This window comes from Podarcis liolepis (genome assembly GCF_965112155.1).
Source record: "Podarcis liolepis genome assembly, chromosome: 6".
NCBI lineage: Eukaryota > Metazoa > Chordata > Lepidosauria > Squamata > Lacertidae > Podarcis > Podarcis liolepis.
The window spans coordinates 62159814-62187472 of record NC_139559.1 but is presented as its reverse complement, the minus strand read 5'-3'; the positions used below and the strand labels follow the sequence as shown (position 1 = coordinate 62187472).

Genomic DNA, 27659 nt, shown 5'->3' with positions numbered 1-27659 from the left:
AAATTAGTGGAAAGTGTCACTGTTCATAGCCAATAGGAATGAACATCACATAGCAAATCATCTTAAACAAGTTAGAAACTAGTTTCAGACAAACCTGATTTGCTAGGCCATTCCCAATCACCTGAAACATCTGGCTGAATGGAAACAGATGGTGTACTAGAAGAAGCTAAACAAGAAGAGAATTGCCTATTAACATACATTGTTTATCAAAATTAAGGGAAATGTCCTTCCAGTAATTCTGGATGTACGCTATTTCACTATATTCATAGTTTTGACAGAACACTGAGTGCATTGGTTACCCATTGTATCAGAAATTAGTACTTGCTATTTTCCAAGCCTGGATATTAATACAGTGGTACCTCTAGTTACAAACATAATTCATTCCTTAGGTCCATTCTTAACCTGAAATTGTTCTTAACTAGAGGCATGCTTTTGCTAATGGGGGTCTCTTGCGGCTGCTGCGCTGCCAGCACACAATTTCCATTCTCATCCTAGGGCAAAGTTCTCAACTCGAGGTAACTCTTCCAGGTTAGCGAAGTTTGTAACCTAAAGCGTTTGTAACCTGAGGCGTTTGTAACTCAAGGTACCACTGCATTAGATTAAGCTTGCAGCCTGCTGGAAAATTTAGATGCACCTATACTAAGCTTTAAAATTGAGAAAAGTTCTTCTGTAGCCCTCAAAGAAACCCAGCCCATCTAAACCTACAGTTCATAATGACATGCTTTTTGATGCCACACAACCATATTCCATGTGTTCATTCTAAAGTAAGCACCACAGAGTTCAATGGTGTTTGTTCCTACATAAGTGTATATAGGATTTCAGTCTTATTCAAATTTTATGGAAAAGAATACAGTCTCCTCAAGAAACTTCCTGATATCAAACAATTTTATATTGTTTGGCTTGTGAACAATTTGGAGCCCATGGCTTGTTGCTGTTAACTTCAAAACATGAAAATCATATCTTAGTATTGTGTATCTGAGGCCCACTAACCACTTAAGAAACTGGAAGAGAAACTATTTGACCTAATGAATAATCTGCAAGTGTATGAAGATACGGTTATCATCATTAAACTTCTATTCAAAAACAAAAGAGTGGGCATTTGAAATGTTTCCTACCCATATTGAAAGGATCTCCTTGAACAGTAGGTGAAGGACTCCGTGCTCCTTGAAGAAAAGGATCAGTGGTGGCATTTGATGAACCAAGAAAAGAACCTAGAAGATCAGGGGCAGGCTTCTTGGGACTACTGCCAAATGGGTCAAAGGCAGCTGCTGCAAGAACAACATATTTGTTCTATTAAATGTGTATCCCATTCACCTCAAGTCCACTATTAAGCTGTGTTCCTTTACTCCAGAGCAAACCCATATTACTCCTAACTGTTTTGTACATAAAAATAGGATACAATTAAGGAAGAGATTAAGGATATGCCATCAAATCAAGAACTATAGAAGACAAAGACTCATGTAGATGTATTGATTACATTGCTCCATCTTCTGGTGGAGGAAGGAGCAGGAGAGGCTGAAACTAGAGTGACAACCTTCTTCCACACGCACGTGAAATTGGGAGTTTATGGGAGAGTGTTTAAATTTCAATTCGGGCAACCAAAAAAACAATCAAGAAGGCAATAACTCCTCGCAATAGGCAAGTTTGCTCTTAATTTGCATTTGGATCTTTCTCGTTATGTTCTGCAGCTTTCTTATTTATACCTACTGTTTCCTCCAGAATGTACATAAATTTCACTAGCACACAACTTCAGTGAGTTCACTTTTAGCATTTCAGTACTTTCTTCTCATGTTTCCTTTCTGTTTGTGTTCACTGTGAACTAAGATATTTCTTCTTATCTTCTAAATTTAGTTAAGAGGCTAGAAGGTTTAAGGAACAGCAATTCTGACACAAAGAGGAAGCATTTAAAATGCATGTTGCCTCTTATGTACCCAGAAGGTGCCCCTGAGCTGTTGTGATGCCATGTTCAGGTGTTCTGTCAGCTCAAGGTGAATGTGTCAGTAATGTTAGTACACAGCAGGTTTTGTGACAGATGTTCAGAATCAGGTTGAACGGAAGAAAGCTTCACATAGGACCAAGAAACAGGAGGGGCTTTGTGTCATCAGAAAATTTGGGATAGGCATAGTGCTAAAAGGCAGGTGACTAAAAAGCGGAGAAGAGAGCAGGAGTGGGATAGCAAGTGGGAGGTAACAGAAGCCTAGGAAAATGGGGAGTGGACCCAGGTAGAAAGAGAAGAGAAGAAAATAGCAAGAGAATCTGTTAAAGGGACAGAAGCAAGTCTGTGAGGATAGCAAATAAACTTTGATAAACGTATGGGCGGGGACTGAATTTCATGCGTTGATTAGGATTATGCAGGCATCTTTAACTGCATACCAATATAAAAAAATTCCTTCCAATAGCACCTTAAAGACCAACTAAGTTAGTTCTTGGTATGAGCTTTCGTGTGCATGCACACTTCTTCAGATACACTGAAACAGAAGTTGCCAGATCCTTCTATATAGTGAGAAGGTGGGGAGGGGTGTTACTCAGAAGGGTGGTGGGAATGGGAGATAGGCAGATAGCTGGGAGAGCCTGTTGACGACTCTTAACGACTGTAATAGGTCTTACAGGAAAAGGCAAGGGGTGAGAAGGTGGGAAATGGTATAGTCATGTATAGTGAGATAAGAATCCAATGTCTTTGTTCAACCCAGGTTTTTCCATTGTTTTGAGTTTGGTAATGAGTTGTAATTCAGCAGCTTCTCTTTCCAGTCTGTTTCTGAAATTCCTTTGTAGTAAAACAGCTACTTTGAGATCTTGTATAGAATGTCCTGGGAGATTGAAGTGTTCTCCTACTGGTTTCTCTGTTTTGTGATTCTTGATGTCAGATTTATGTCCGTTTATTCTTTGGCGTAAGGTTTGGCCTGTTTGTCCAATATAGAGAGCTGAGGGACACTGTTGGCATTTGATGGCATACACAATGTTAGACGATGAGCAATTAAATAGTCCCGAGATGGTATGTGTGATGTTGTTGGGGCCAGTAATGGTGTTGTCCGGGTGTATGTGGCAGCAAAGTTGGCATCTGGGTTTATTGCAGGCTCTGGTGCCAGTGGAGCTGTCGTCATCATGAACAAAACTGACTACATTCAGGAGGCTCACAGACAACTTTCCAATACCGCCTTTTACACAAAATTGGACTCAGACCCCACACAAGAATACAAGAAAGAACTAAACAAGATTGTTAAGGAGCTACCCCCACACATCCAAGAACAGATCCTCACCAACACACCAACAGAACCTCGACCAGGAACTTTCTATCTTCTACCTAAAATACACAAACCAGGAAACCCAGGACGCCCCATCATTTCAGGTATTGGCACTGTTACAGTGGGTGTCTCCGGTTATATGGACTCTGTTCTGAAACCATATGCCATCAGTGCTCCCAGCTATGTACGTGACACCACAGATTTTCTGAGGAAAATACAATCTTTAAATAATCTTCCCAACAATACCATACTAGCTACTATGGATGTGGAATCTCTATATACCAACATCCCACACAACGATGGTTTACAAGCTATAAGGAACACCATTTCAGCAACTTCTGTTTCAGTGTATCTGAAGAAGTGTGCATGCACACGAAAGCTCATACCAAGAACTAACTTAGTTGGTCTTTAAGGTGCTATTGGAAGGAATTTTTTTATTTTGACTATGGCAGACCAACACGGCTACCTATCTACTACTGCATACCAATAGTTGTTTATCAAGGTTTTTCATTTTTAAGGACAGAATAATGTGATGAGTTTTAATAAAAAACAGCAAATTCTAAATGGTTCCTGTTGCAACACACGTAAACGTGGAAAAATATGGCACATTCCCCCCCTGCAGTGCCCAGTTGCTATTGGATCAAAACAGTAACAACAACAGCACTCAATCAGTGTTGGGGGTGGGGTGAGGGGATGACATAGGACTGCTGCCAGCATGTGCTAAGGAAGGATAGGCATTTAGCATGCTGTCACAATCAGAAGCAAGCTGGCAGTTGTGATTACGTGCTAAAAACTCAGCATGTTCCACTGGCAGCCACAACATGCACTACCTTCTTGGCATACACTATGGGGCTGAAACAGAATCCAGTAAACAATAAGCATGGCTGTTTTGTCTAGTTAGGGGGATTGCAGAGTTTCTTACAGAAAACAAGTGACCAGAATGACTTGAGATAATAAAGGATTTGTGACTGATACAACAAGAAATTTCTTGTTCTCATAAACAAAGGCTTGAGTGCTCACAACTGTGAATGGAAGGGAGTTCACAGAAGGGGGCTTTCTCATTCTCCCATTACATCTTCAGCTTCCTGCACCCAGCAAAAAGGTTCTCACCTGGGTCAGGAGACTTTCCTGAGAAGTGGGGGATGGGACATCACAGGAGCACCAAGGGCAGGAGGAAATTTCCCAAATTTGAAAACACACAGAAAGTTTTCTCCCATTAACAATTCTCAGAACCAAGCCAATGGTTACTCCAAGTTAATAATCATGAAATAATACTATCTGAATCTTGATTGTAATATAGCTTAGCTTAGGCTACCGTAACTGTTAATATAAAACAGCATTTATCTTTCTTAGAATTCTTTAGTTGTTTAAGGGTTTGTTTGTACAATCTTAAGTTCACTTTGCCACATCAATTTGCATTTTTTAAAAGTCCTCATTAATATTTGCCATCCTTTTAGTTCTTGTGATACTATTTTTGCACATTTCCCCTGGTGTCATGTATGTTATTGTTAACAATATATACATGTGGTACGCATTTCAAATGTGAACTGAACTGAGTTTCTCCCCCATTCCTAGTAGAAAGAGAATCCTATTTAGAAATGATTGCCTAGAAAATCTTTTAGAAGGTTTTGGGTTTTTTAAGTGTCACAATTAGGAGTTTTTACCTTCTCCTACTCTTGGGGACAGAGATGGGGATGCTGAAGCTGCAGACCGCCGTGGGGTGGATTGTGTGGATCCAGTTCCACCCATCTGAAATACATCCTCAACAGCCGACTGTCCACCTTGATTTGGTCCTCCAGAGTTACCAACCCCAAAGATATCACTCAGCAAGTCTGAGTTTGAGGGCGGTGCGGCAGGTGCTGCTGGGAAGTTCTTGCTCATAGGACTGCCTTCCAAGCCTAAAAGATCGACATCCTCTGGGGGTGGTGGAGCTGGTGGCTCTTGATGCTTCTTGGTATGCTTTGGTGCCCCATGGATTTTGTCACTGCTGGTGTTACTGTGCTGACTGGAGAGGGATAAGAGTTCATCATCTGACTGCTCACTTTCTTCATGCACCAGTGCCGCCCGGTCCTCAGAGCTGGGATGAGAGCTACTTCTCTCCAGTTTTTGATCTAAGTGACCAAAAGAAGCTCAAGATTAGCTAGTAGTTCTGTTGATCCTTCAGTGCTGGATACAAGGGGGGAAATACCCCTTCTCTCTCTCTCTCTCTCTCTCTCTCTCTCTCTCTCACACACACACACACACACACACACACACACACACACCCCACATGTGGAAGTAAACACTATCAGCAATAGCAACGTTTACACTTAACCGAAGTACACACAATGGACAACACAAAATTGGAAACGCACAGTGCTGACAGCACATTGATTTTCCAAGGGGCATTATTACAGTCAACTGCAATGATGAGCGCAAAATAAGCCTGTCATGAGAACTTGGCCAGAAGCTCTGTGAAGTGTGATGAGCCCATGAATACTATGCATGTCTATATGCTGTCCAGTTCTTTCCTACGAGTCAAGAAAATGCTTATGCTTTGCCATGGGGCCATGTAAACACAGCATTCCCGAGCTCCTTGGGGACAAGAAATGAGATAAGGGATAGAAGAAAACTAGTATGTGAATTATGAGTTCTGAAAAGATATGTTACCCATACCTTGCCAGCTGAGAGATGTCAAGAATGCACCCTGCCCCACATTCTTCAGGTTATCTTGTGGCGCATCTACAGGACCTCTACCTATAATGTACAAAGTGTCAAGGCATACCAAAAATGTGTGGAATAAATGGCCAACTTTGGCATTTTCATTAAAGTCAAAACTGCAGCACTAAAACTGTAGAGCTTTTACCTGCCAAGGCGAGGGTGTCCTGGTGTTCCTGGTGCGATGAGAAAAGAATGCTGGGATTGATATCTTTTGTTGTGAAGTTTTCCCATGGAGGTGTTAGATCAGTCGGTCTATCAGCAGAATCTATTTCTATCTCCAACATGACATGGAACAGCGGGGGGTACTTGTCTGACGAGTCGCATGCATCCAATTCAGGTCTAAACATTGACAGAAAGTTCTTCAAATTAAAATAAAACAGTTTGAAGATATCATGTTAAAATCAAATATTGAGCCTGCATAGGATGAGCACAAAGAAGTACTTGATATGGCTGAAATATGTCGCATTCTATATATGTAAAGTAAGTTTTACAGAGTGTGACATCCTAGTGGACAGGAGCAATGACAAATTATTACCTTAGTGGGTTTTTTTTACTTTGTGCTCTCAATCTGAAGTATTTAAAATCTCAGAAGAAATTTCTGATTGCAGATGAAGAGGATAGTTTGGATTTGTAATTCTAGTCCAAATGGGTTCAAGGAGTATTTAATAGTGATCCGCAGCGACAGGACACCTACCTTTTATTTTAGAGCATGCAAAATGAAAGTTGATTCACATTTAACTTTCTCCCTGATAAAAAGCTATTTCAGTTGAAAACATGTTGTGCCTCAGTGAGCAGAGTTGTATTAAAGGGCTCCTTTCTGCTACTTCAGAAATCTTGAACCAGCTCTAACATGTATAGAAGCCTTGGGCTAGATGTAGCAGATTAAGTTCTTGCTGTTGCCACAGCCATCCATGTTCTAGCCCATTTAGCAGGCATACTACTGATGCTACCAGTGTTTATCTCCTTGCTCATCATAACAGTGGTTGGCTTCTTCAGGAAGCAGGCAAAACAAGAGAGCCGTGGCTGAAAGAACTGGCATTAGCTGCTCTGGTGGCTTTGCAAAGATGAGAGCAGCTATCTGCTATGGCTCTCACATGCAGGGGCTGGTTCACAGGATGCTAATTTAACCTGCCTACTTTACAGACACCTGTAGGAATGTACCTTGCTTAGTCTTGCTGACCACTTGTGTTTTAAACATTCAAGTCATGATCTACATGACTTGTATGGATGGTCCTGCCCTGGAGCAGAGGGATACATTTAGAGCATAATGGTCCCTTGGGCTTTACAATTAAGTACTATGGAGAGAAAGTTAAGAATTTTCACATATGAGTTTTAATCTCAGCCTTAACTTCAAACACATCCTATTTTGCTACTAGGAGAAGTGGAACATTTTCATGCCAGGGAACAGAACACCTTACTCACTAGCAAAATTACAGTGTCTAGAAGGCAAGACTTCTCTAGTTTATTTTAGAATATTCCTTAATTAAGGAGCATAATCTTGTTGCATTATGAGGTAGATCTATGACAACCAGTTAAGTATACAGGCTTCTCTGTGGATTTTGTTTCTGGGCTTATGCAGGCCTTCTGCTTGAAACAAAACTCTAATGTGCCTGAAATCATGGGATGAAGCAGGAGAATGCCCGGTCTAGTATCTACAACCTTCGCTAACGAGGTTTTAAAAGCATGCATTGCTTTTGCAATGAATTATATTAAGATAAATAGGGAACTACATGCTTCATTTACTCAAACTCCTGAGATTTCTATTGAAATAGGTGTTGCTTGATTGCATACCAACACTTATGGGTGTTGCTGCAATAATCCATATGCAGCTAACTACTCAGAACACAGCATCATTTCTAGTCATGAGATACTTACTTATTGAATTTTAATACCGTTGTTCCCAGGGCTATAAATCCAGTGTGAAACTGAATCTGGAATATTTGTGTGTTCGTCATCTAAAAGCAAACATTAAAACACAATTTTAAAATCAACCCCCCTCACAAAAATAAAATATTTGGTGTATAGTATGCAGGTACAGTGGTGCCCCGCAAGACGAATGCCTCGCAAGACGGAAAACTCGCTAGACGAAAGAGTTTTCCGTTTTGGAGGTGCTTTGCAAAACGAATCTCCTATGGGCTTGCTTCTCAAGACGACAATGTCTTGCGAGTTCCTGCGGGTTTTTTCCTTTCCCCACCCCTTTTTCTAAGCCGCTAAGCCGCTTATCAGCTGATCCGATCAGCAGATAAGCCGTTAAAAGCCGCTAATAGCGCTAATCCGCTAATCAGTCAATGGGCTTGCTTCGCAAGACGAAAAAACCGCTAGACGAAGAGAATCACAGAACAGATTCTTTTCGTCTTGCGAGGCACCACTGTATTAGTAAATTAGACTGTAGCAGGCTTTAACAGTTATTTTGCAAATTCAAATCCTTCATTATAACAAAGTGTGAAAATATTTCATTGATGAAGACATACTTTTGGATCAGGGTTAGGAAATATGTATCTTTCTATTGCATTCAATTCTTACAGTGGGGGGAGAAACAGAAGCCCATTTGCCCTGCTTACCATGAGTACATAAAATGTAATGATATCTGAGTCATAAAACATGATGGCACTCCCTCCTAATATTCATGTGACTAAGCAGAATCCAGACATGAATGAAACATACTGCTCATGGTATAGAATTATTCTGTACAATATAGAATTATTATCACTTTTATGTTATCAGTAATAACATAAATTCTGACTTAGTTCTGCATGATCTGTCCACCCCTTTTGGAAAGGGAATGGACTATGCATAATAAGAATTTGTGCGTTGTTGTCACCACATAGAGGGATATTACTTTGTGAAGACCGTTCAAGTTTCCCCATAAGTTTCTGAACTGGACTGTAGTCTAAAGTGACATCAATACTTGTTCAGCAATATTATTAGACAAACTACCAAACATCTTTCAATAAGTAGCATCACTGCCTCGTTCTTATTTTGCTTCCATATCTCCCAGGTTTTTTTTTAAATGGGTGTACTGCAGAAAAGGGAACATCTGTTTTCTTTTTGGTCTACTTAGATGAGCTGAAAGAAAAGCAATACCAAGCATTCCCCCCCCCCCAAGTATTGGAATAAAATTCTCTTGATAAAGTGAATGTCTTGAAAAATATCAGGAAACTCTTCTCTTTTTCAGCTGTCTCTTCCCTTTTGAGATTTGACTTCAGCAGCTGCTTTTGATCTTCTCATTGTGTCTTTAGATTTTGACACCCCACTGTTACCTCACCACAGTATTAAAGAATCTGGAGTTGTCTAACCACCCCCACTTGTTTAGCTTTACATTCAACAAATGCATCAAGTCATACTTTAGCTTGAAGTCGTCCCCCAATGGTTGATCGCATATGGTAGACAGAAACCACTACGTCGCCATGGACAGTGACTCCTAACGGAATTACAACTTTTCCTTCTTGAATACGGAATTCCCTAAAGAAAAGTAAAATAACTTTTAGTTTATAACTCTTGTAATATTAATCAGAACTGTCAAAACAAAATTCACAGTGACCTTACCCCACACCCAAGTACTATACCACTCTACCCAGTAGAAAGAGTAGGCTGGGCCAGTTAACAAGAAGGAAGTCTTGGTTTGGCTGGTTTGTTTACCTTCCTTCTCTTTCACAGCACAAACTACAGCCTATGCCAACATCCACCAATGTACTATATGCAGAAAATGCACAAAATTTGAAACAGCCCATAGTACAAAAATCAAAACTTCAGGGGCAAAACATTATCCCTATTTAAGCATGATGTATCTGTAGGTGCCCAATGTGTGAAGGGCCCATCCAGAACATGGCCAACATGTATGGTGGCAGCGCTTCCCAGTTCATGTGTGATAAGAGTCAGTGTGAAGATAGGATGCCCCTACACACATATGCATTGGGAAATCCTGGTTCCCATCCAAATAGCCGCAGCTGTATTGACACAGGCCCAAGCAGATACCCATACCTATATTTCAGACTGGTGTTTATCACGTATCAACCAGGGGATGCAACCAGCATGTTTACTGGTGCCTGGGGGCATAAGTAGCTTGTGTGCTCTAGATAGCTCCTTCCCCTGCTTTGTATATATGGGTGCAGAAGTATTCTAAGTAAACACAGTGGCACTCACTTCATTCTTTCATACTCTTGGGAGGTCGTGAAGATTCTGGTTTCTCCAATAAGAATGTCACAGAAAGGCCGGCAGCCAGTTCTCTGCTTGTTGAAACAGGGCACTGGACTGAAGAGGACTGATTTGATAGTTAGAGGCTTGCAGTGAGGTTGAATAGGTTTGTCTGCTATTAGATCACAAATATATCCTACATACCTGCAATGAGAAAAATAATTTAGAGGGGCCCATTCATATTACTGCTGTGCTGAGGTCCTCTTCCGAGGGTCTTCTGCTGGTTCCCTAACTGGGAGAAGTGAAGTTGCAGGGAACCAGAAAGAGGGCCCTCTTGGTAGTGGCACTCTCCCTGTGGAATACCCTCCCTTCAGATGTCAAGGAGGTAAAGAATTACACAACTTTTAGAAGACATCTGAAGGCATCTCTGTATCAGGAGGTTTTTAATGCTTGATGTTTTTATTATGTTTTTTGATATGATGTAAGCCGCCTAGGGTGACTGGGGAAACCCAGCCAGATAGGCAGGGTATAATAATAATAATAATAATAATAATAATAATAATAATAATAATTGCATCTTTTAGCTCTATAAAAGTATTTGGGGTTTCTCAAGTTGCAGAATCTAGTATCTTCAATAGTAGAAATCCTGCTGTCAAGGAACAGGAATGCTATCTCTAATTTTAAAATATAAGATTAGAGATCTCAGGGGCAAAAATCCCATGAGGAGAAAGCAAATATAACATAAGCATCTTACAGATGCAATCCCTGGTTGCAGTTCTGCTTGAAAGTTGCAAAAGGATTTGGCTCTTCTCTCCCCTGACAACAGGACTACTACCAATTGAGTGTAAAAACAGGTCCTAAGTTAATATTCCCTTAAAGTTCAGAATAGGGGTCAGGAGCCTGTGGCCCTCCAAATGCTGCTGGATTACAGCTCCTCATTTGTGGTAGGGATACCACATTTTAAAGTCTTGATGCTCTTGTGATTGTCAAAAACCGAGGGCTTCAGATTACTAATGACTAAAAGTTATTATTCCCACTTATACTGGAACAGTCTAATTTATACAGGACCAAAGCAATTTAGGAATACTTGTGTTTTGGAATGCAGCCTTAGGAACCCAGTGGGAAGCCCTAGCTGAAAGCATTTGTTTTGCTGAACTGTTGCCAATCTGCCTTCAACCAGTCAGTGACTAGCTAAAATGAATTCCCACTGATTTCAGTGCAGATACATAGCTTTAAACAGACAGGAAGGGTGGAACTGAATAAAATCTGACTCCAAGAAATAAAGAAACAGAAAGTCACATTTCATGAGTTTAGACATTTGGTCCGTCGGGAAAACTTACCTTCTGTGGGATGGCCAGAGTACTATTCCAGGTCTCTTTGAATTTAACAACTGAATGGCAGGAATTGGATTAGAGAAGAGATGACAGAAACAGAACATTGCACTGACCAGGACTGCTGATGCTACACGACCATCCTGTCAAATAAAACACAAGAGCATCTATCAGGCTAATTAGAGGGGAAGGTTTGCCGGTTTCTATGTAATGCATACAACATTATTTGATCAAGGTTCTCTCAAGGTAGAAGTTTCCTGGCTTTAATACTAAATTCATACAGTAGCAATTGAATGCAAATACCATTAATGCCCCCAAACCACTGTATAGATACAACTCAAAAGCCAGTGACATCCACACAATTAATTCTGAGGATCGATACAGAGTCTATGAAAAACTGTTTCTATTAAACCATCAGCAAAACCTCTTCCTGCATCTTCCAGCCTCCATACCAGCACTGCATTTCCCTAGCAACTACAGTAGTGGCTCTAGTGTGGAGACTCTCCATGCAATTGAGTAGGCAGATGTGGCAAAAAGCTTGTCAACATTGTAGCAATGCCACAATGAAACAGTTTTTATTTATCTCCACACTGGCTCAGTAACCCATGAATCAGCCTTCTGTTCAGCTGAGATTTACTCAGAAAGGTACTTCTGTGTCCCTGACAGGCTGGAATTGATATTCCTTTTTATTTCTCTTTTTGTCTTTGTTGTTGGGGTACAGCATCAAGCATATTAGTAAGACTGTGACTTTTAATCAATTAGGCTTACTAAAAAGTTATCCATAATTAATTGATCTTTAAAAATAAATATATGCAGGCAGAATCCAACCAACAGGTCCTGTCAGCGCAAGGATTTACAGTTGCACAACTCCCCCCCCACCCTCTTATCTCACTTTGTGCACCCTCCCCAAATCTGCTCCAAGAAGGTTGAGAGAAGAACTACAAAATATTTAGGGCACCACAATCAAATAATTTCGCTGACAACAAATGACTTAATTGGATACCACTATACACACTTTATTGTACACCACCATGAGCTTTTAAAAATGAGTCAGCAGTTTCTCAGTTCCTCTATAAACAAGCTGTTTTGTGATCAGACTTTTCTTGAAAAGTGGTTACTTACTGCCTGACTTACCATACAGTGGATGACACAAACATTTTTGGGATTCTGCTGCAACCAGTTATGCATGTTCTTACATACAGCATAGAGGTTATGGAGACTTGGTGCTTGTCTAATTGGCCAGCTACATTCAGATACCTAAAGAAGTCACAAAGTAAGGAAAGGTTAATTTGAAATTTCATAGTAACATGTTAGGTCATCTGCTCCATTCATTTTAATGGACAAGCTGTCCCTTTAAGCACATTTCTCAAACATTTAACAAAGGGTTGCTTAGCAAACATAAAAATTCATGATTTGGAAAGAAAAGATTCAAGTCTTTTCTGTAGTTTACCCCTCACAGCTAAAATTCCCAGCACCCTAAACCAGGCATAGGCAAACTTGGACCTCCAGATGTTTTGGGACTACAACTCCCATCATCCCTGACCACTGGTCCTGTTAGCTAGGAATGATGGGAATTGTAGTCCCAAAACATCTGGAGGGCTGAGTTTGCCTATGCCTGCCCTAAACAAACAACAGTTCCCAGAATAATTTGGAAGAAGTTGTGGAAGTTCCTATACTGATTTACAAGGCCCTCAGACCTTGGATACCTTAGGGATTGACTGATACCTTAAGTTCCTGCCTAATCACTGAGGTCTTCAGAGGAGTCACTGTTAATGGTCCCCCAAGGCTTGGGTGCACAGCTCATATCTCTTAGGAGCTGTGCATTCAGTGTTGTGGGTCAAATTTTGTTTCAAATTTGCAGTTTAGGTCAGGCATCCACTGAAGACTTCTTTTATTATTCCAGCAGGCATTTTAGTTGAAGTTTTTTTAAATAGTTTTTTTAATTTTGTTTTATTTAATCTTCTGCACACCACTTAGAGATTATTGTAAATTAAACTGTATATAACTTGTTGAAACAACAACAATATTAATAATAATAATAATAATAATAATAATAATAATAATAATAATACTGTACTTTAAATGTATGGTGTATATGCATGCAGCCCTGGTGTTTTGAGTACTGTAAAAACAGTCTGTGCTTGCATAGCACACAATAATTCAGCAGCTACCCAGTTAACAGTAACAATTTATTACAGAATTCAGGAATTAAAACAAAATTTTCAGGCATGGCTTTTTTTAAAAAAAATGATCATACTACTTTGAAAATTACAGTATATTTAATAAAGAGAGAGAGGTCAGCTAACCAAATAAAATTGATATAATTGCAAAGAGACCTGTGGCAACTAAGGACAATGGCTGCAATTCTGTGTACAACTGGGCTGCTTACATCTCACTGAAAGCCACAAGATTAAGGCAGCTTAAGCTAATACATGAGTTTCCATGAACAAGAACTTTCTTTTATTATTGAGGCACAACAATATAAGTGCCTGCCATTCTTTAGCACTGCAGCAAAAGAACTGTCTGTGCGAATTTAGATAACACCACAAACAGAATAATGAACAGTGAAGAAGATACACTGGAGGGGCATTTGCCCAGAAAAACTGCCTAAAACTATTTTAAATAATATTAATAATAATTAAATAATTTAAATAATAATTAAAGTAGCTCTTCTGAAATATGCATTACTTTTTCTGCATGCTTGACTAATAAGTGCTCTTTGTATCAAGTATACACCAGTCCCTAGCATTTTGTCCACAATGTATTACAAAATTTCAGCTTGCATGCACCCACATTCTTCTGTGGTAGTACACCTTATAAGTCTCAGCGGTATTTGTTTCCAGTAAGTGTATTTATCCAGCTTGGGGCAAGGCCCTGCCATTGTTCTTTAAGACTCAAAAGCTGCATTCACATGACAGTTTATTCCATTTTCATGACACTTCCCTAAAATCTAATTTCCATATTATATAAAAGCAGCTTGATGTAAAAGCTACTTCCAGAACTATAGTGGATTATAGTAGAATACAGCACAAGTAAAGCAATTTCCATGTTATTTCCAAGGGGATTTTTTAATGGAAGCATATAACATCCTAACAAAAACTGTCCTAACAATACACAAACTAACCAAATATCAGTAACACAGCACCATATAAATATCAGCAAATAACAAACAAAAACTTAGTACAGGCTCCATCCAAAAATGTAAGTCCATCAGAACAACATGGTCTTATGATATTGGTTAAAAGCAGGCAATGAAGTACCCATCTGAACCTCCACTGAGAGGCTTTAATTTAGGCATCTCTTTTTTTCCTTGCGAAGTTGAGTGGATGTAGCTCACCAGTAGAGCACCTGTTTTGCATGCAGAAGGTCGTAAAGATAACATGCCTAATATTACAAACAGAGCTAACACCCTGTGATAGTCTGGGTCAAATCACAGTACCAGCAGAAGTCACTTACTCTATTATGAAACCTTGTAATACGGTAAGACTTCGGTGACAAATTGAAAACTGTATAGTGGTCAGGATGTCTTGTATCCAAGAACGTCCGTACATCATCAATATGATTCCTAAATCCTAGTTCAACTCCTTCACCAGGAAATGACATCACTATCAAGACATGAAAAATGTAAGTTTACATTCTAAACCAGAAAAGGTACAAGATTGACAATTAACAAGTCTAACATGGCTGCATTGCTACATGGAGCACTGCTTCATTGTTTGAAGTAACTCACACACTTACCAATAATTCTTGAGGTAATGTAAGAAATATCTAGTTCTCCCTTGGTGTAGCTATTTTAAAAGACAGGAAAATAAATGCTGGTTAATACACACACCAAAATCAACTGAATTTTTATAGATGTTCCATGTCCCATTAAGGCCTATGCACAAGTCTTCCCTGTGTCTGTAAAGTAATAATCATATTTGCTCAGCACAGAGACAACTGCAGCATCCTGTAATGCACAGCATTTCCCCATATTTTGGGGATGCACTATGCCCCTGTGGTTCCTCTCCGATTGCTGGATTCATATTACTTCACTTCTGACTATGCAGCGGAATCTCTCTCTCTCTCGTGCAATTATGTAGATATTTCATGTCAATTAGCTATTGATTTTAAACTGGCCCTGCACCAGAATGCGTTAAGAGATGATGAACCAAAAATATATTTTTATATGTATACCCCTCCTTTTCTTCTGTCCTGGAACCTAAGGTGCTTTAAGAAATAGTTCCCATGAGCTTTCTCTCTTGCTCTCGCTCTCTCGCTCTCTTTAAGGTAACAATAAAGTATATGAGGGATGGGAAACCTGTGGCCTCAGATGTTGCTGGACTCCTTCTCCCATAAACACCCACCAGGAAGTACAATAGTCAGGGATGATGGAAGTTGTAGCCCAACCTCTGGGATGGCCACAGTTGCTTCATCCCTGAATTGGGATTCATTGCCTTTCACTCTCACGACTCTATTGGAAATATCTAAAATCTCAAACTATTTTGTAGTATTAGAAATTAGGTAGTTAAAAAAAGAAGTCTACAAAGCTCATCCTGAGTCTTTATTTGTAGACAACTGCATATAATGGCAGCTAAATAATTCAATAGATAGTATCCAATAATGTAGTTCTGTTAGGACAAGGATCCCTGGGCAGCCAAGAAAACTTCCCCTCCCTCTTCTTTTCATTCATGCTCCCTAAATCTGTTCTGGGTTTTCCCCAAAACCTCTGGAGTAAATTTAGGGAGGGCAAGTTCCATTGTGCAAACAGAAATTCTTGCACTAAGGGAACTACTTTGTTGGCTACCACCTATGGTGTCTACTCAACTAATATTAAATGTTCCTTTACTGTTTCAGTACATTTGACACAAAGAGCATAATGACAGAAGGGCCTCTTAGAGCAAGAAAATGGTGGCTGCAGGGGTTACTTTGAACATTAGTAAAGAAGCTGCCTCATGAATTTGTGTTCATGGTTACCACCAGCTTGAATACTGAAGATCTCAGCTTTCAGACAAATCCCTTACTTTTCTGTCAAATTCCACACACTTTTAGACCAAGTTAAGAATGCAAGAAGAGCCTGCTGGATCAGGCCAGTGACCCATCTAGTCCAACACCGTTCTCACAGTGGCCTAACCGATGGCTATAGAAAGTCCATGAACAGGACCTGAGGACAACAGTGATTCCAGTAAAATGGCATTCGACAGCAAAGACAGAATAATAGCCATTGGGGTTAGCATCCACTGATAGCCTTAGCTTCCATGAACTTCTCTGACCCTCTTTTATAGCCATCCAAATTGGTAGCCAGCACTGCTTCTCATGGGAGTGTATTCCATAGTTTAACTATGCACTGTGTGAAAAATTATGTTCTTTTGTCTGTCCAGAATCATCCAGTATTTAGCTTCATTGAAAAGCTTCTTTCTCTATACTTTCTCCACACCATGCAAACTTTTATAAATTTTTGTCATGTCACCTCTTCTTGCCTTTTCTCTAATTTAAAAGCCCCAAATGCTGTAACCTTTCCTCACTGGGGGTTTTTTTCCTATCCGCTTGATCATTTTGGTTGCCCTTTTCTGAACCCTTTTCAGTTCTACACTAACCTTTTTGAGGATATTCATTTCCAAAAAGTGAATAATTTATGGATAGAGAGAAATTCTTCTTCCTTTCTATAACTCAGGGTCTACTAGTGGTTTTGACTGACAGTAAGTTCAGAGCAAACAAGCGGAAATAAAGTGTCACTCAGTACAGAGTTAATTTATGGGGTTCACTTCCACAAGACAGCTTCTAAAAGGAGGATTGGACAAATTCATGGAGGATAAGGCTATTGATAGCTAATTAGTTATGATGGCTAAAGGGAACTGTTTAATATCTAGAAGTATGCTCCTGAGTATCAGCTGGAGAAACAAGAGAAAGGGCAAGTTAGTAGCTCCATGCCTTCCTTGTGGGCTTCCTGGAGTTTGCCACAGTGGCTTGAGGGCCATCATAATATTATTCAAACTTCAGGCTTCCACGTTTTGCTTTAGTGAATTCAGCTTAATTCACAGCAACCTTTTCTGTTTCCCTCCTAAGATCTCACCAGGGTGCTAAATAATCCCTTTGTCCAAGCCTACTAAAATCTGATTATTTCCCTGTGACAGGGAAATAATTACTAAGCTTACTATTTTGCTAGGTGAGCTCTCCAGGGCTTTTGTTTCATAGTACCTTGCAACAGATTGCATAACTTTCGTAGAAGTGTCTTTAAGAGTGTCCTTCAAGTTATCCTTTAAGTTGCTGAACAGTCTCCCTGCTCCTCCTTTCATCATGTCTAACAGGCCTCCCCCATAGTTAGACTCTATGTCCGGAGACGAGGCACCTTAAAAGAAGAAAACCAGACATAAGACAACACACACACACACACATTGCTTTGCTGGAGATTTACCAACCACCACAAGCACCAGATCTTAGCACACATCAGCAGCAACAATGCAGCTTCCAGTAGAAACAAGCAAATGGAGATGTAAATGCCAACCAAGTTAGTCTCAATCTCTGGTAAACAGCAGGATGCATCAGAGTTATTTAACTGTGGTAGTAACATAACCAAAGAATGTTACAATTTTTGTTTTAGCGGCGGGGGGGGGGGAGGTTAATAGAATTTTCCCTGGAAAGCAAAAAATCAGATTAAACGGTGCAAAAAGAGAGGCTACCAATGACATTGCATGGTCACTACAAAACCAGGCACATATGAGGAGCACCAGTTCTGCAAGAAACACTGTACTATACTGTTTTGTTCTGTTCCATGTGGGCTGGACAGAATCAGAGGTGAATGTACCTGGAACAGAGAGAGACTAGCAACAGGAAACAGGGTATCACAGAAAGAAGCATTTTTCAGATAGGAAAGCCTGTTTTTGGGTTGCTGCTCAGCAGGATGTACTGCAGGACCCGAGACAGCTTTCAGAGGCAGGTGTTGATGTGACAAAGCCCATCTGAGTCATTATATCACTAATGCATGGCTTGCTAAATACAGAGCCACATGTCTCAAGTAAAGTTGCAAGGTATTTAAAAGAATGGTGCTCTAGGTCTGTAGCTGTGTTACTTTTGATTTTTAAAAAAGTCATATGGAATAAAGGCATACTATCAACCATGCCCAACTCTGACAAATGCAAAAGAATTTCTGTTTATCAGTCTATTTTCCCTGGACAGTCTAAGCCTGTGGCATCAGATATTTTCAGCATTTGAATACACTACCCATTTAAAGAGAATTTAACAGAATTACATTGCGAAATTCACACTCTGACATGTATCCAGACATTGGGTTCTTATGATCTGAAACTCAGCGGTGATAAATTCTGATAGCAGACGCAATGATATCCATGCAGAGAGAGAGCATTCTAACATCTCTCACTCTTCTTATGCAAGTTCCCCTACTTAAAAGCCCATTGCACAGCTCTCTTCGAACCATTTTGTCAATCTGCAATTTGTTTTGTGGAAGCTAGACCACATATATTGAGTGAATGACTGCATCAGCTTTCCCATTCACTCCAAAGGAGGAAACAGATCCACAGAGTTGAATGGGCAGTGGATCCTTGGACTGGAGCACACATGAACACAAAAGAATTAAATAAAACAAAGGTGTGTTTGTAACAGCACAGCTGCTAATTAAGAATGAGCAAATGGGTGTAGATGTACACAGCAGTATGTGTAGGTGCCCTAATGGAGTGCTCGGTCCCCCACTGGGCCACCTTTGTGCTATTTATTCCAAGGCAGGTTCTTCTTCCACACCTTCCTTGCATGCACCCAAAAGCTAACTGTTGTTGTGCTTCTGGGCAGTAGCCTCTTCATCGGGGTCCACAGATTCCCCCTGCAAATGCTTACAGAGAAGGTGCGGAAAGCCTGCCTTGGAATTAACATACTGGCCACAATGCTGTGCACCAGGCAGCACAGTGTAAAGCTCTACTAAATACTAGGGCAACCTCTCCATAACACTCTGTGTGCTTAGCATTGCATCTACAGATTTGAAAGTGCTTTATGCATAGCCAAGAATATAGCTGGGATCCAAAGAGCCTCTTGGGCATAGCTAGTGCAATTGGTTCTTCTTTCCACTTTTTCAACAGAGACCACAAACAATTATGTAGTACACCAGTTATAATCTAGTTAACTCTGAACTTTTTGGTAAAGAACTGCTACTTTGGTTGTGAAATAAGACTAGGATATTTGGTAACAGGCATGCTTTCCTAAGTCAGTTGCTAACATTTCATTGGAAGGATTTTTTTTTAATGAAATGCAGCTGCTTGTGATAACTGCCTCTGTTAATAGCCTTATCTACACCTTTATGAAAGTCTTAATTGCCTTGTACATTGTTTTATTCTTCTATGGTTTACGGACCTTAATTAGATAACACAATAATAATAAATACTGTTCTGATTCTAATAGCCTTGATGGCAGAATAAGTTATAATCCTGCATGATTTCACCTACCATAGAAAAAGGGAGGCGGAATGTTTAACTTTTCTCATTACCTTGACATTTCTATCTGCTTGTAACTTAAGCTTTATGTGGACTAAAATCTTTTATTTATTTACTTTTTCAAAGTATTATCTCACTAGCAAAAAAGCAATTAAATTTGTGCTTAGAACTGTCATTTAAACGACAATACGAAACACAGTCAAGGGCAAAACTGTGTAAAAACAAGCACTAATGATGCAATGGCAAAAGATGTGCAAGCGATCTGGCGGTGCTATTCAGTTCTTAGAAACAAAGAGGCTTATGAAATGGACTCTTCTGTTTTAAAAAAGGAGAAAGACAGACCAGACATTGTCTAACAGATTGTTTTGGCTTATTTTGTTTTCACTGATACAGAGATATCTCTTGGCTTATTGAAAAGCAAATATAAAAAGACAAGAGATGTTAACTGCTAGAAAAACAAAGAATACTTTGCTTACTTCAGCTTATCACTGCTAGCTCTTGAGATTAATCTATGAGAAACCCAACTCCAAAGGTCTTATCTTCATTGACGTTTCCTGGTCTGAAGGTATTTTGGACTAATTGAATGGTCAGTGTTTTGTAAATGAATCTAGTTTTGTCAATCAAATAGAGGATGTTTGTTCTCATAGTCCACCCTGCAGCTATGAAGTTTCAGAAAGCAAATTTAAAGTGATATTTTGCATTTCTAGATTCATTTCAATTGGGGTTTAGGCCCGGTTTTGGCACAGAAACTGCTTTGGTCACCCTGTATGATAACCACCATTGGGAAAGAGGCAGCAGAAATGTGTCCCTATTAATTCTCCTCAACCTCTCAGTGGCTTTTGATACTATCAACCATGGTAACCTTCTGGAGCAGCTGTCCAAGTTAGGGGTGGGTAACACTGCTTTGCAATGGTTCTTTTCCTACTTGGGTGATCATTTCCAAAGGACGCTGCTTGGGGAGTGCTCTTTGGCCCCATGGAGCCTTCAATGTGGGGTTCTTCGGGGTTTGATTTTATCCCCCATGCTGTTTAACATGTACATAAAACCTCCCACGTTCAGAGTTTTGGATTATGCTGTCAGCAGTTTGCTGGTGACACACAGCTCTACTTCTTCTTTACATTTGCAGGTATGGGAGTGGGTCTCCTGGACTTTTGTCTTGCCTTGCTAATGGGCTGGATGAGAGGCAACAAACTGAAGCTCAGTCCAGATGATTGAGACTGAGACACTGTTAGTGGGTGTTTCCATAGATCAGATGGATAGGAGGTTGCCTGTTCTTGATGGTGTTAAACTCCCACTGAAGGAGTGGGTACACAGCTTGGGGGTAATCCTGGATCCATTGCTGTTGCTTAAGACTCAGGTGGAGTGCCTTCCATCAGCTTCAGTTGGTGGCCCAGCTGTGCCCCTATCTGGACAGGAATAGCATAACTTCTGCTGTCTGTACTCTGGTAAACTCTCGGCTAGATAACTGCAACACGTTATACATCAGGCTGCCTTTGAAGACAGTTCAGAAACTTCAGCTAGAGTGCAGAATTCAACAGCCAGGTTGCTCACCAGGGCAAGATGGTTTTGAGCATACTACACCAATCCTGGCCAAGCTGCATTGGCTGCCAGTTAGTTTCTGGGCCCAATTAAAAGCACTGGTTTTCACCTATAAGCCTTAAACAGCTCAGAACCATCTCAGAACCACAATATTTCAAGGACCACTTCACCCCATATGAACTGACCCAGAACTTGTTATCATCATTTGAGGCCCTTCTTTGTGTGCCTCCCCTACGAGAGGCCCAGAGGGTGGCAACAAGAGAACAGGCCTTTCCTGCAGTGACTCCTCATTTGTGGAATGCTCTTCCCAGAGAGGCTCAGCTGGTGCCTTCATTATATAGCTTTAGGTGCCAGGCAAAAATGTTGCTCTTCAACCATTACAAAAGATTGCCAGTGTCCGCCCCTAGGGCCTCATATAGCAATTATATTGAAATCACTGCTACCAGCACCCAAAAAAACAAAGCACACCATGGCAGAACAAAATTATCTGCTTATGGTCATCAGCACTGCTTTATGGAAATCAGTGGAAATGTTTTTTCCTACCTGTTCAGAATCTGACAGGTGCTGATGGTAAAGAACTGTACAGTCTTCTACATACTCTCATTTGTCTAGTTATTACAACTGAATTATTAGAATTTTTAGCAAGGCCTGCAGAAGATGTATTGCTAGAAGTAATAAACTGGAAATATGCATGTGCCTTTATCATAAAAAGGAAGATAATTAAATTCATAGAAGTACTAAAACTGGTATGCAATGCCTATAAATTTCAGAGAGTAGCTCACCATAGACAGTTTTAAAATTAGAATAACTAAATGAATGAAAATAATAAAAATGAAGATATTCTCATGTATTTTTTTTTAAGCATGAAGGTTTGCAAGAATTGATAATAGCTTACAATGCAAAATCTTGAGAGCAGGGAAAATATATTATCCCAGGAGCAGTTTGGGGTCAGAAGCATTTTTGCTAGTGATCAATTGAACAATGCATCCACACACACCAGCTATTGCAGAACAAATGCAGCAGCTTAAACAACTGTATAATATTCACCACATGGCTTTTATATTCATGCATAAATTGCTATCTGTTTTATGTAACATGCCTCTTTTCATTATCCTGGTGCATTCAGTTTGATTACTTTGAAAGTATACTCGCTATGCAGTATGCATATAGTAAATTTGAAGCGGACATAATTGTAGTATGTTGGTCTTTTTTGATGTTAAGAAGTCCCTTAATACCCACTGATCATTAGGTATAGACTAAGCAGCTGAAGGATCTGGTAGATGCTCACAGAACTGGTTTTCAGTAGTTCTTTGCATTCTGGGCTGAGTTCCCATCTTGCCTTTCTGCTAAAAGCAGGGAAGGGAGATGGAAAGACACAAGATACCTAGAGCAGTGTTTCCCAACCGGTGTTCCGCGGCACACTAGTGTGCCGTGAGAGGTTGGCTGGTGTGCCGTGGGAGGGAGGCGGGCGAGTCGGGCGGTGAGAGGCGGCGGCGGCGAGGATCCGCGTCGAGCCGGGGGCGGCTCCGCGGTGGTGGTGCCGAGGTTTCTCTCTCCATTCTCCCCTCACACACACACACACAGGAAGATCAGCTGACAGGACCCAGCCAATGGGGCGGCGGCGGGGCAGCGCGTGCAAAAGGGAGGAGCGCGAGACAGCGGACGAGGAGGAGGCCGGCATGTCCAGGCAGCAGCAGCAACAACAGCAGCAGCAACTCCCGGCGACGGCTCCTCAAGCCCCGGGCAACCCTACTCCCTCACCGGCCTCGGCCGCCCTCCTGCTCCACCCGCCGCCGCCTCCCCCGCCGCCGCCGGCCACCTCGGCCCCGCCGCCGCCCCCTCCTCCGCCCGCTATCGCCGCCACCACCACAACAGCCGCCGCCGCCTCAGCTGCCGCCGTCCCTCAGTCCCTCGCTTTGCTGCGCTGCCTCCTCCCCCCCCACCCCCAAAGCTTGGAGGTTTCCCGGCAAGGGGGAGGGGAAAAAATTGAAAACTTTCACTTTCGTGCGTCCCTCCCGGCGTGACGCTGCGCGCTGACGTCACGGGGCTGTAATGGTGGTGTGCCGCGAGATTTTTTTCTTCAAACAAGTGTGCCTTTGCCCAAAAAAGGTTGGGAAACACTGACCTAGAGGGAACAAAGCTCTTCATGGAGAGAAAGGAATCTGCAGCAGGCTAAGTCAGAGGCACTTTGGTTGAGACAATGGAAGCTACATAGAGGAAGTGGGTTTGGAAATTTCTGGCTGCAGTTGGGTTAATCTATGTCCTGCTAGGCCTGCATATGCATCGCATGCTGCAGTTATAGTATTTTGTATGCACATAGAAATGTAGCCATGATGTATTAGAAGTGATATTAATGCCCTTACCAGACTGCATAGGGGGAAATGTAACATAGTCCGGAGTTGTTCAGGACCTTATATGTTAGTAGTAGAACCTTAAAACTGGTTCAGTGGTTAAAGGCAGCCAGCACATATCTTTTAGCCCTAGTGTGATATGTGCTTGATGAGAGGCATCACTCACCACTGGGGTTGTGGCATTCTGCACCAGCTGCAGCCTCCAGACCAGCCATGAGGGAAGGCACACATAGTGGCCAAATTATCCCTGTTCAGGAAAGGATATAGTTGATGTACCAGCCAAAGCTGGTGATAAGCACTCTTCACCATTGAGGTCACCTGAGTTTCTATGGACAAAGATGATCCCAAGAGCATTCCTAAGCTTCATACCTGTTCCTTCAGAGTGAGTGTGACCCCATCTAGAAAAGGTAACCCCCTCTCCCAGTTCTTAGACCTGTTGCTTAGTATTGCACACTTTAAAAACTAAATAAATGCCAATTCAAAACAGCTGCAGTTTCATACAATGCATAGCATGGTAGGTTTGCCTCTCAATGGCAATGTTTTCTAGTAATATGTTACCCATGATTAAAACTGCAATATCACACCTACTTCCCTGGGAGAAAGTCTGACTGAATTCTATGGAACTTGCTTCCAAACCGAAGTATATGGGATGGCACTGTTAGAATCTGTACTGACAGCATCATTGCCCTCACAAGGCTTTTTAGCTTGGTAGAGAGGCAAAAAGAGGAGGCATATAGTGGTGTATAGAATTATGTCTGTAGAGAAAGTGGACAGAGAAATTTTTTTGTTCTCTAAATAAAACTAGAACTGGGTCACTCAAAGAAGCTGAATGGCAGAAGACTAAGGACAGAGAAGTACTTCTTCCAGCAAGTAGTTAAATTATTAAATTCACTGTCACAAAATGTGGTAATGGCCTCCAACCTAGATTAAACAATTTCACAAAGGATAAAGCCTACTAGCCATGATGGCCGCATACTACTGATGACTATTTTATCTACTACTGTATTTTAATTTTCTCAGTTGTTTATTCAAGCCTTGAATTTTAATGTAGTTTATTGATCTCTTGTAAGCCATTTAAGGAAAATAAACACTCTAAACAGTGTACTAGAAATCTATCCGATAATTTTAAAAGAACCAAAATGACTACCTCCAAGATCAGAGGCAATGTGCTAAAGCATCGGGAGTTGGTATTGCCCTCATGTCCCAGTTGTCGGCTTTCCATTGCCATCTGGTTTTTCACTGCTGGAAAAAAAGATGCTGGACTAGACAATCCTTTGGCCTGATCCAGAAGGGGTCTTATGTTATTATTAACTGTATTTGGATTTGACATTTAGAATGTTATGGTCTTGGGACAAAAAGGTATTAAAAGATTTATGTCATGTTTTCCATCGTAACTCAGCCATCTCAAGAATGCACAAGACAAAAAATATAACCAGCAAGGAGACACAGAGGTTCTCCCAGGGCTGGCCTGAAATTGCCTATTCTCAGAGGTCCATAGAATTATGAGCCTAAGCATATTCTAATAAAATGGAAGCATATATGTATTTTAATTTTAAGATCTCTTTACCTGTCTCAAATTCATAGGACATGTTATATTTCTTTAGACAAATCTATATTCAGTTTTTCCTTTCATTTTACCCCAGTGTGTAGATACTACTTTGTGGCATTTATAAAGCGCCAACACACTTGATTCCTATATTCTTTGGAAGCTTAGAGCTTATAGATCTGCAGAAATACAATTCCACCAAGTCAATACAGACACATACATGCAATACTCAAAAACATTATACCTTACAGATATGTTTACCCATGGGCAGAACACAGAAGAATAGTGAACTAGGGTGGAGGAAGAAAGAGAGTGTCTCTTCCTTAATGCATGGAACACCAATTAATTTGTGGTGTTCTGATTGTGGCCTCAACCAAAAGCATCAGATTTCAAAGCTGAAGATTCGGTATTTGAAAACTTTGCCCCCTGTGGCTTTCCTCTTTACTGTTTACTTAATTTCAGTGGCAAATGCTCTTAATGAAAAATTAGGCCAACTTTTGCATGGTTTCTCTTAAGTTTTCTAGGATTATATTATTAACATCATTATTACATTTATTACCTGCCTTCACCAGCAAGTCCCAGGGCAGGTTACAATAATTTAAAATTCTTTATTATTTTTTAAATAAATTAAATAATATTTAATTAATTTATAAAATACAAATACTGGACTACACAGAACAACAAAGTAAGGGTAAGTTACACCTCCTCTCATTTTAAATGAGTTGATTCAATAGTGTTGAATATATCTGTTTTCAGATCTGGATATTCGGTAATAAAACTTGTTAAAACAAATTATAGTCACAGGAATAGGATGTCTTCTGGAAACACGCTTCTCAGTTGTCAAAGGTCAGAGTAAAGATGTATGTCTCCAGCATTCACTGAAAGCTTTATAGCAGGCTTCCTCAAACTTGGTGCTCCAGATTTTTTTTGGCCTACAACTCCCATGATCCCCAGCTAGCAGGACCGGTGGTCAGGGATGATGGGAATTGTAGTCTCAAAACATGGAGGGCCGAGTTTGAGTAAGCTTGCTTTATAGTGAAGGTGCCAGATACATCTCTGTGAGGAGGAAATTCCAAAACTCAGAGGCTATCACAGAGCATGTCTTCTCCCAGGGTGTCACCTGTTGAGATTCTGCGGATGGTGAAACAACCAAAAGGGTATCCTCTGGCAATATTAGAATGCTACAGGAAAGGAGTAAGCCTTTCAGGTATTTTTGGCCTAAGTCATGTAGGGTTTTCAACACTAATGTGAGCACCTTGAACTAGGCCCAGAAACAAAATGGTAACTAGTGCAGCTGTTTTAAAATAGGGATTATACAAGAGTTCTAAGGAAAACCCTAGCCAGTAATCTGGTCACTGCATTTTGAACCAGCTGAAGTTTCTGAGTTGACTTCAAGGGCACACCAACATAGAGAGCACTGCAATAATCCAATCTGGAAGTTACCAGATCAAGGTGAAACCCACAATGTGTAGCTGACAAACCAGCTGGAGCTGGAAACAGGCACTCCTGGCCACAGAGGCTACCTGGGCCTCAGGTGACTTCACTGGGTTGAGGAATATCCCCAAGTGACAAGCCTGATCCTTCCAGGGGACTGCAATCCTGTACAGAACCTCTTCAACTCAAGACTTGGAACACATAATACCTTTGTCCTTTCAGGCTTCAGTTTCCAGTTGTTGGCCCACATCATTGCGTTCATACCTCAGCCACCTCTCTTGATTCATATGGAACAGAGAGAAAGAAGTGCTACCCACATATTAGTAACACTTCACTCCAAAACTGCTGGTGACAGTTCCCAGGGACTTCATATAGGTGTTAAATAGCATGGGGGACGAGTTGGAATCCTATAGAACAGTGTTCCCCAACCTTGGGCCTCCAGCTGTTTTTGGACTACAATTCCCATCATTCTTGACCACTGGTCTTGCTAGCGAGGGATGATGGGAGTTGTAGTCCAAAAACAGCTGGAGGCCCAAGGTTGGGGAACACTGCTATAGAACACCACAGGGAACTCCAATGGTGTCAGTGGCCTTCCATAAATGCTTTCTAGAAATGACCCTGGAGGTAGGAGTGGAACCACTGAAATACAGTGCCCTCAAACACCACCTCATTGAGCTGCTCCAGAAGGATGCCATGGTCAATGGTATCAAAAGCCTCTAAGAAGAATAAACAGGATTGCACTCCCCTCCATCTCTCTTCTAACAAATTTATCAACCACTGTGATCAAGACAGTTTAGGGCCATGAATGGGCCTGAGGCTAGACTGAAATGGATCCAGACATTCATTTTCCTCCAAGCATGTCTGAAGCTCAATTGCAACGATCCTCTCAAGCACCTTCTCCAAAAAGAGGATATTTGCCACTGAATTCCAGGTCTAAGGAGGTTCTCTTAAAGAGTGGACACACC

At 40.9% G+C, this 27659-nt stretch overlaps 1 protein-coding gene and 1 long non-coding RNA gene across 7 annotated transcripts in view; one reads left to right on the top strand and one right to left on the bottom strand.

Annotated features, from left to right (window-relative positions):
- LOC310710040 overlaps positions 1-27659 on the top strand; it is a 131080-nt gene that overhangs the window by 11042 nt on the left and 92379 nt on the right. The window lies entirely within an intron of this gene.
- The window catches only part of DNAJC6 (DnaJ heat shock protein family (Hsp40) member C6), a 54373-nt gene that overhangs the window by 9187 nt on the left and 17527 nt on the right, over positions 1-27659 (bottom strand). For 2 of the 6 annotated variants that reach the window (XM_083510270.1, XM_083510266.1), the window contains 13 exons: positions 17585-17735; positions 15146-15195; positions 14864-15012; positions 12530-12664; positions 11417-11550; positions 10086-10280; positions 9287-9404; positions 7818-7897; positions 6088-6281; positions 5898-5978; positions 4907-5353; positions 1116-1268; positions 95-166 (listed from right to left, as the gene is read on the bottom strand). In XM_083510270.1, the coding sequence (XP_083366396.1) occupies positions 95-166; positions 1116-1268; positions 4907-5353; positions 5898-5978; positions 6088-6281; positions 7818-7897; positions 9287-9404; positions 10086-10280; positions 11417-11550; positions 12530-12664; positions 14864-15012; positions 15146-15195; positions 17585-17735 (1959 nt within the window). The remainder of the gene's footprint in view (positions 1-94; positions 167-1115; positions 1269-4906; positions 5354-5897; positions 5979-6087; positions 6282-7817; positions 7898-9286; positions 9405-10085; positions 10281-11416; positions 11551-12529; positions 12665-14863; positions 15013-15145; positions 15196-17584; positions 17736-27659) is intronic. The other 4 variants (XM_083510271.1, XM_083510268.1, XM_083510267.1 and 1 more) reach the window with 3 other exon arrangements.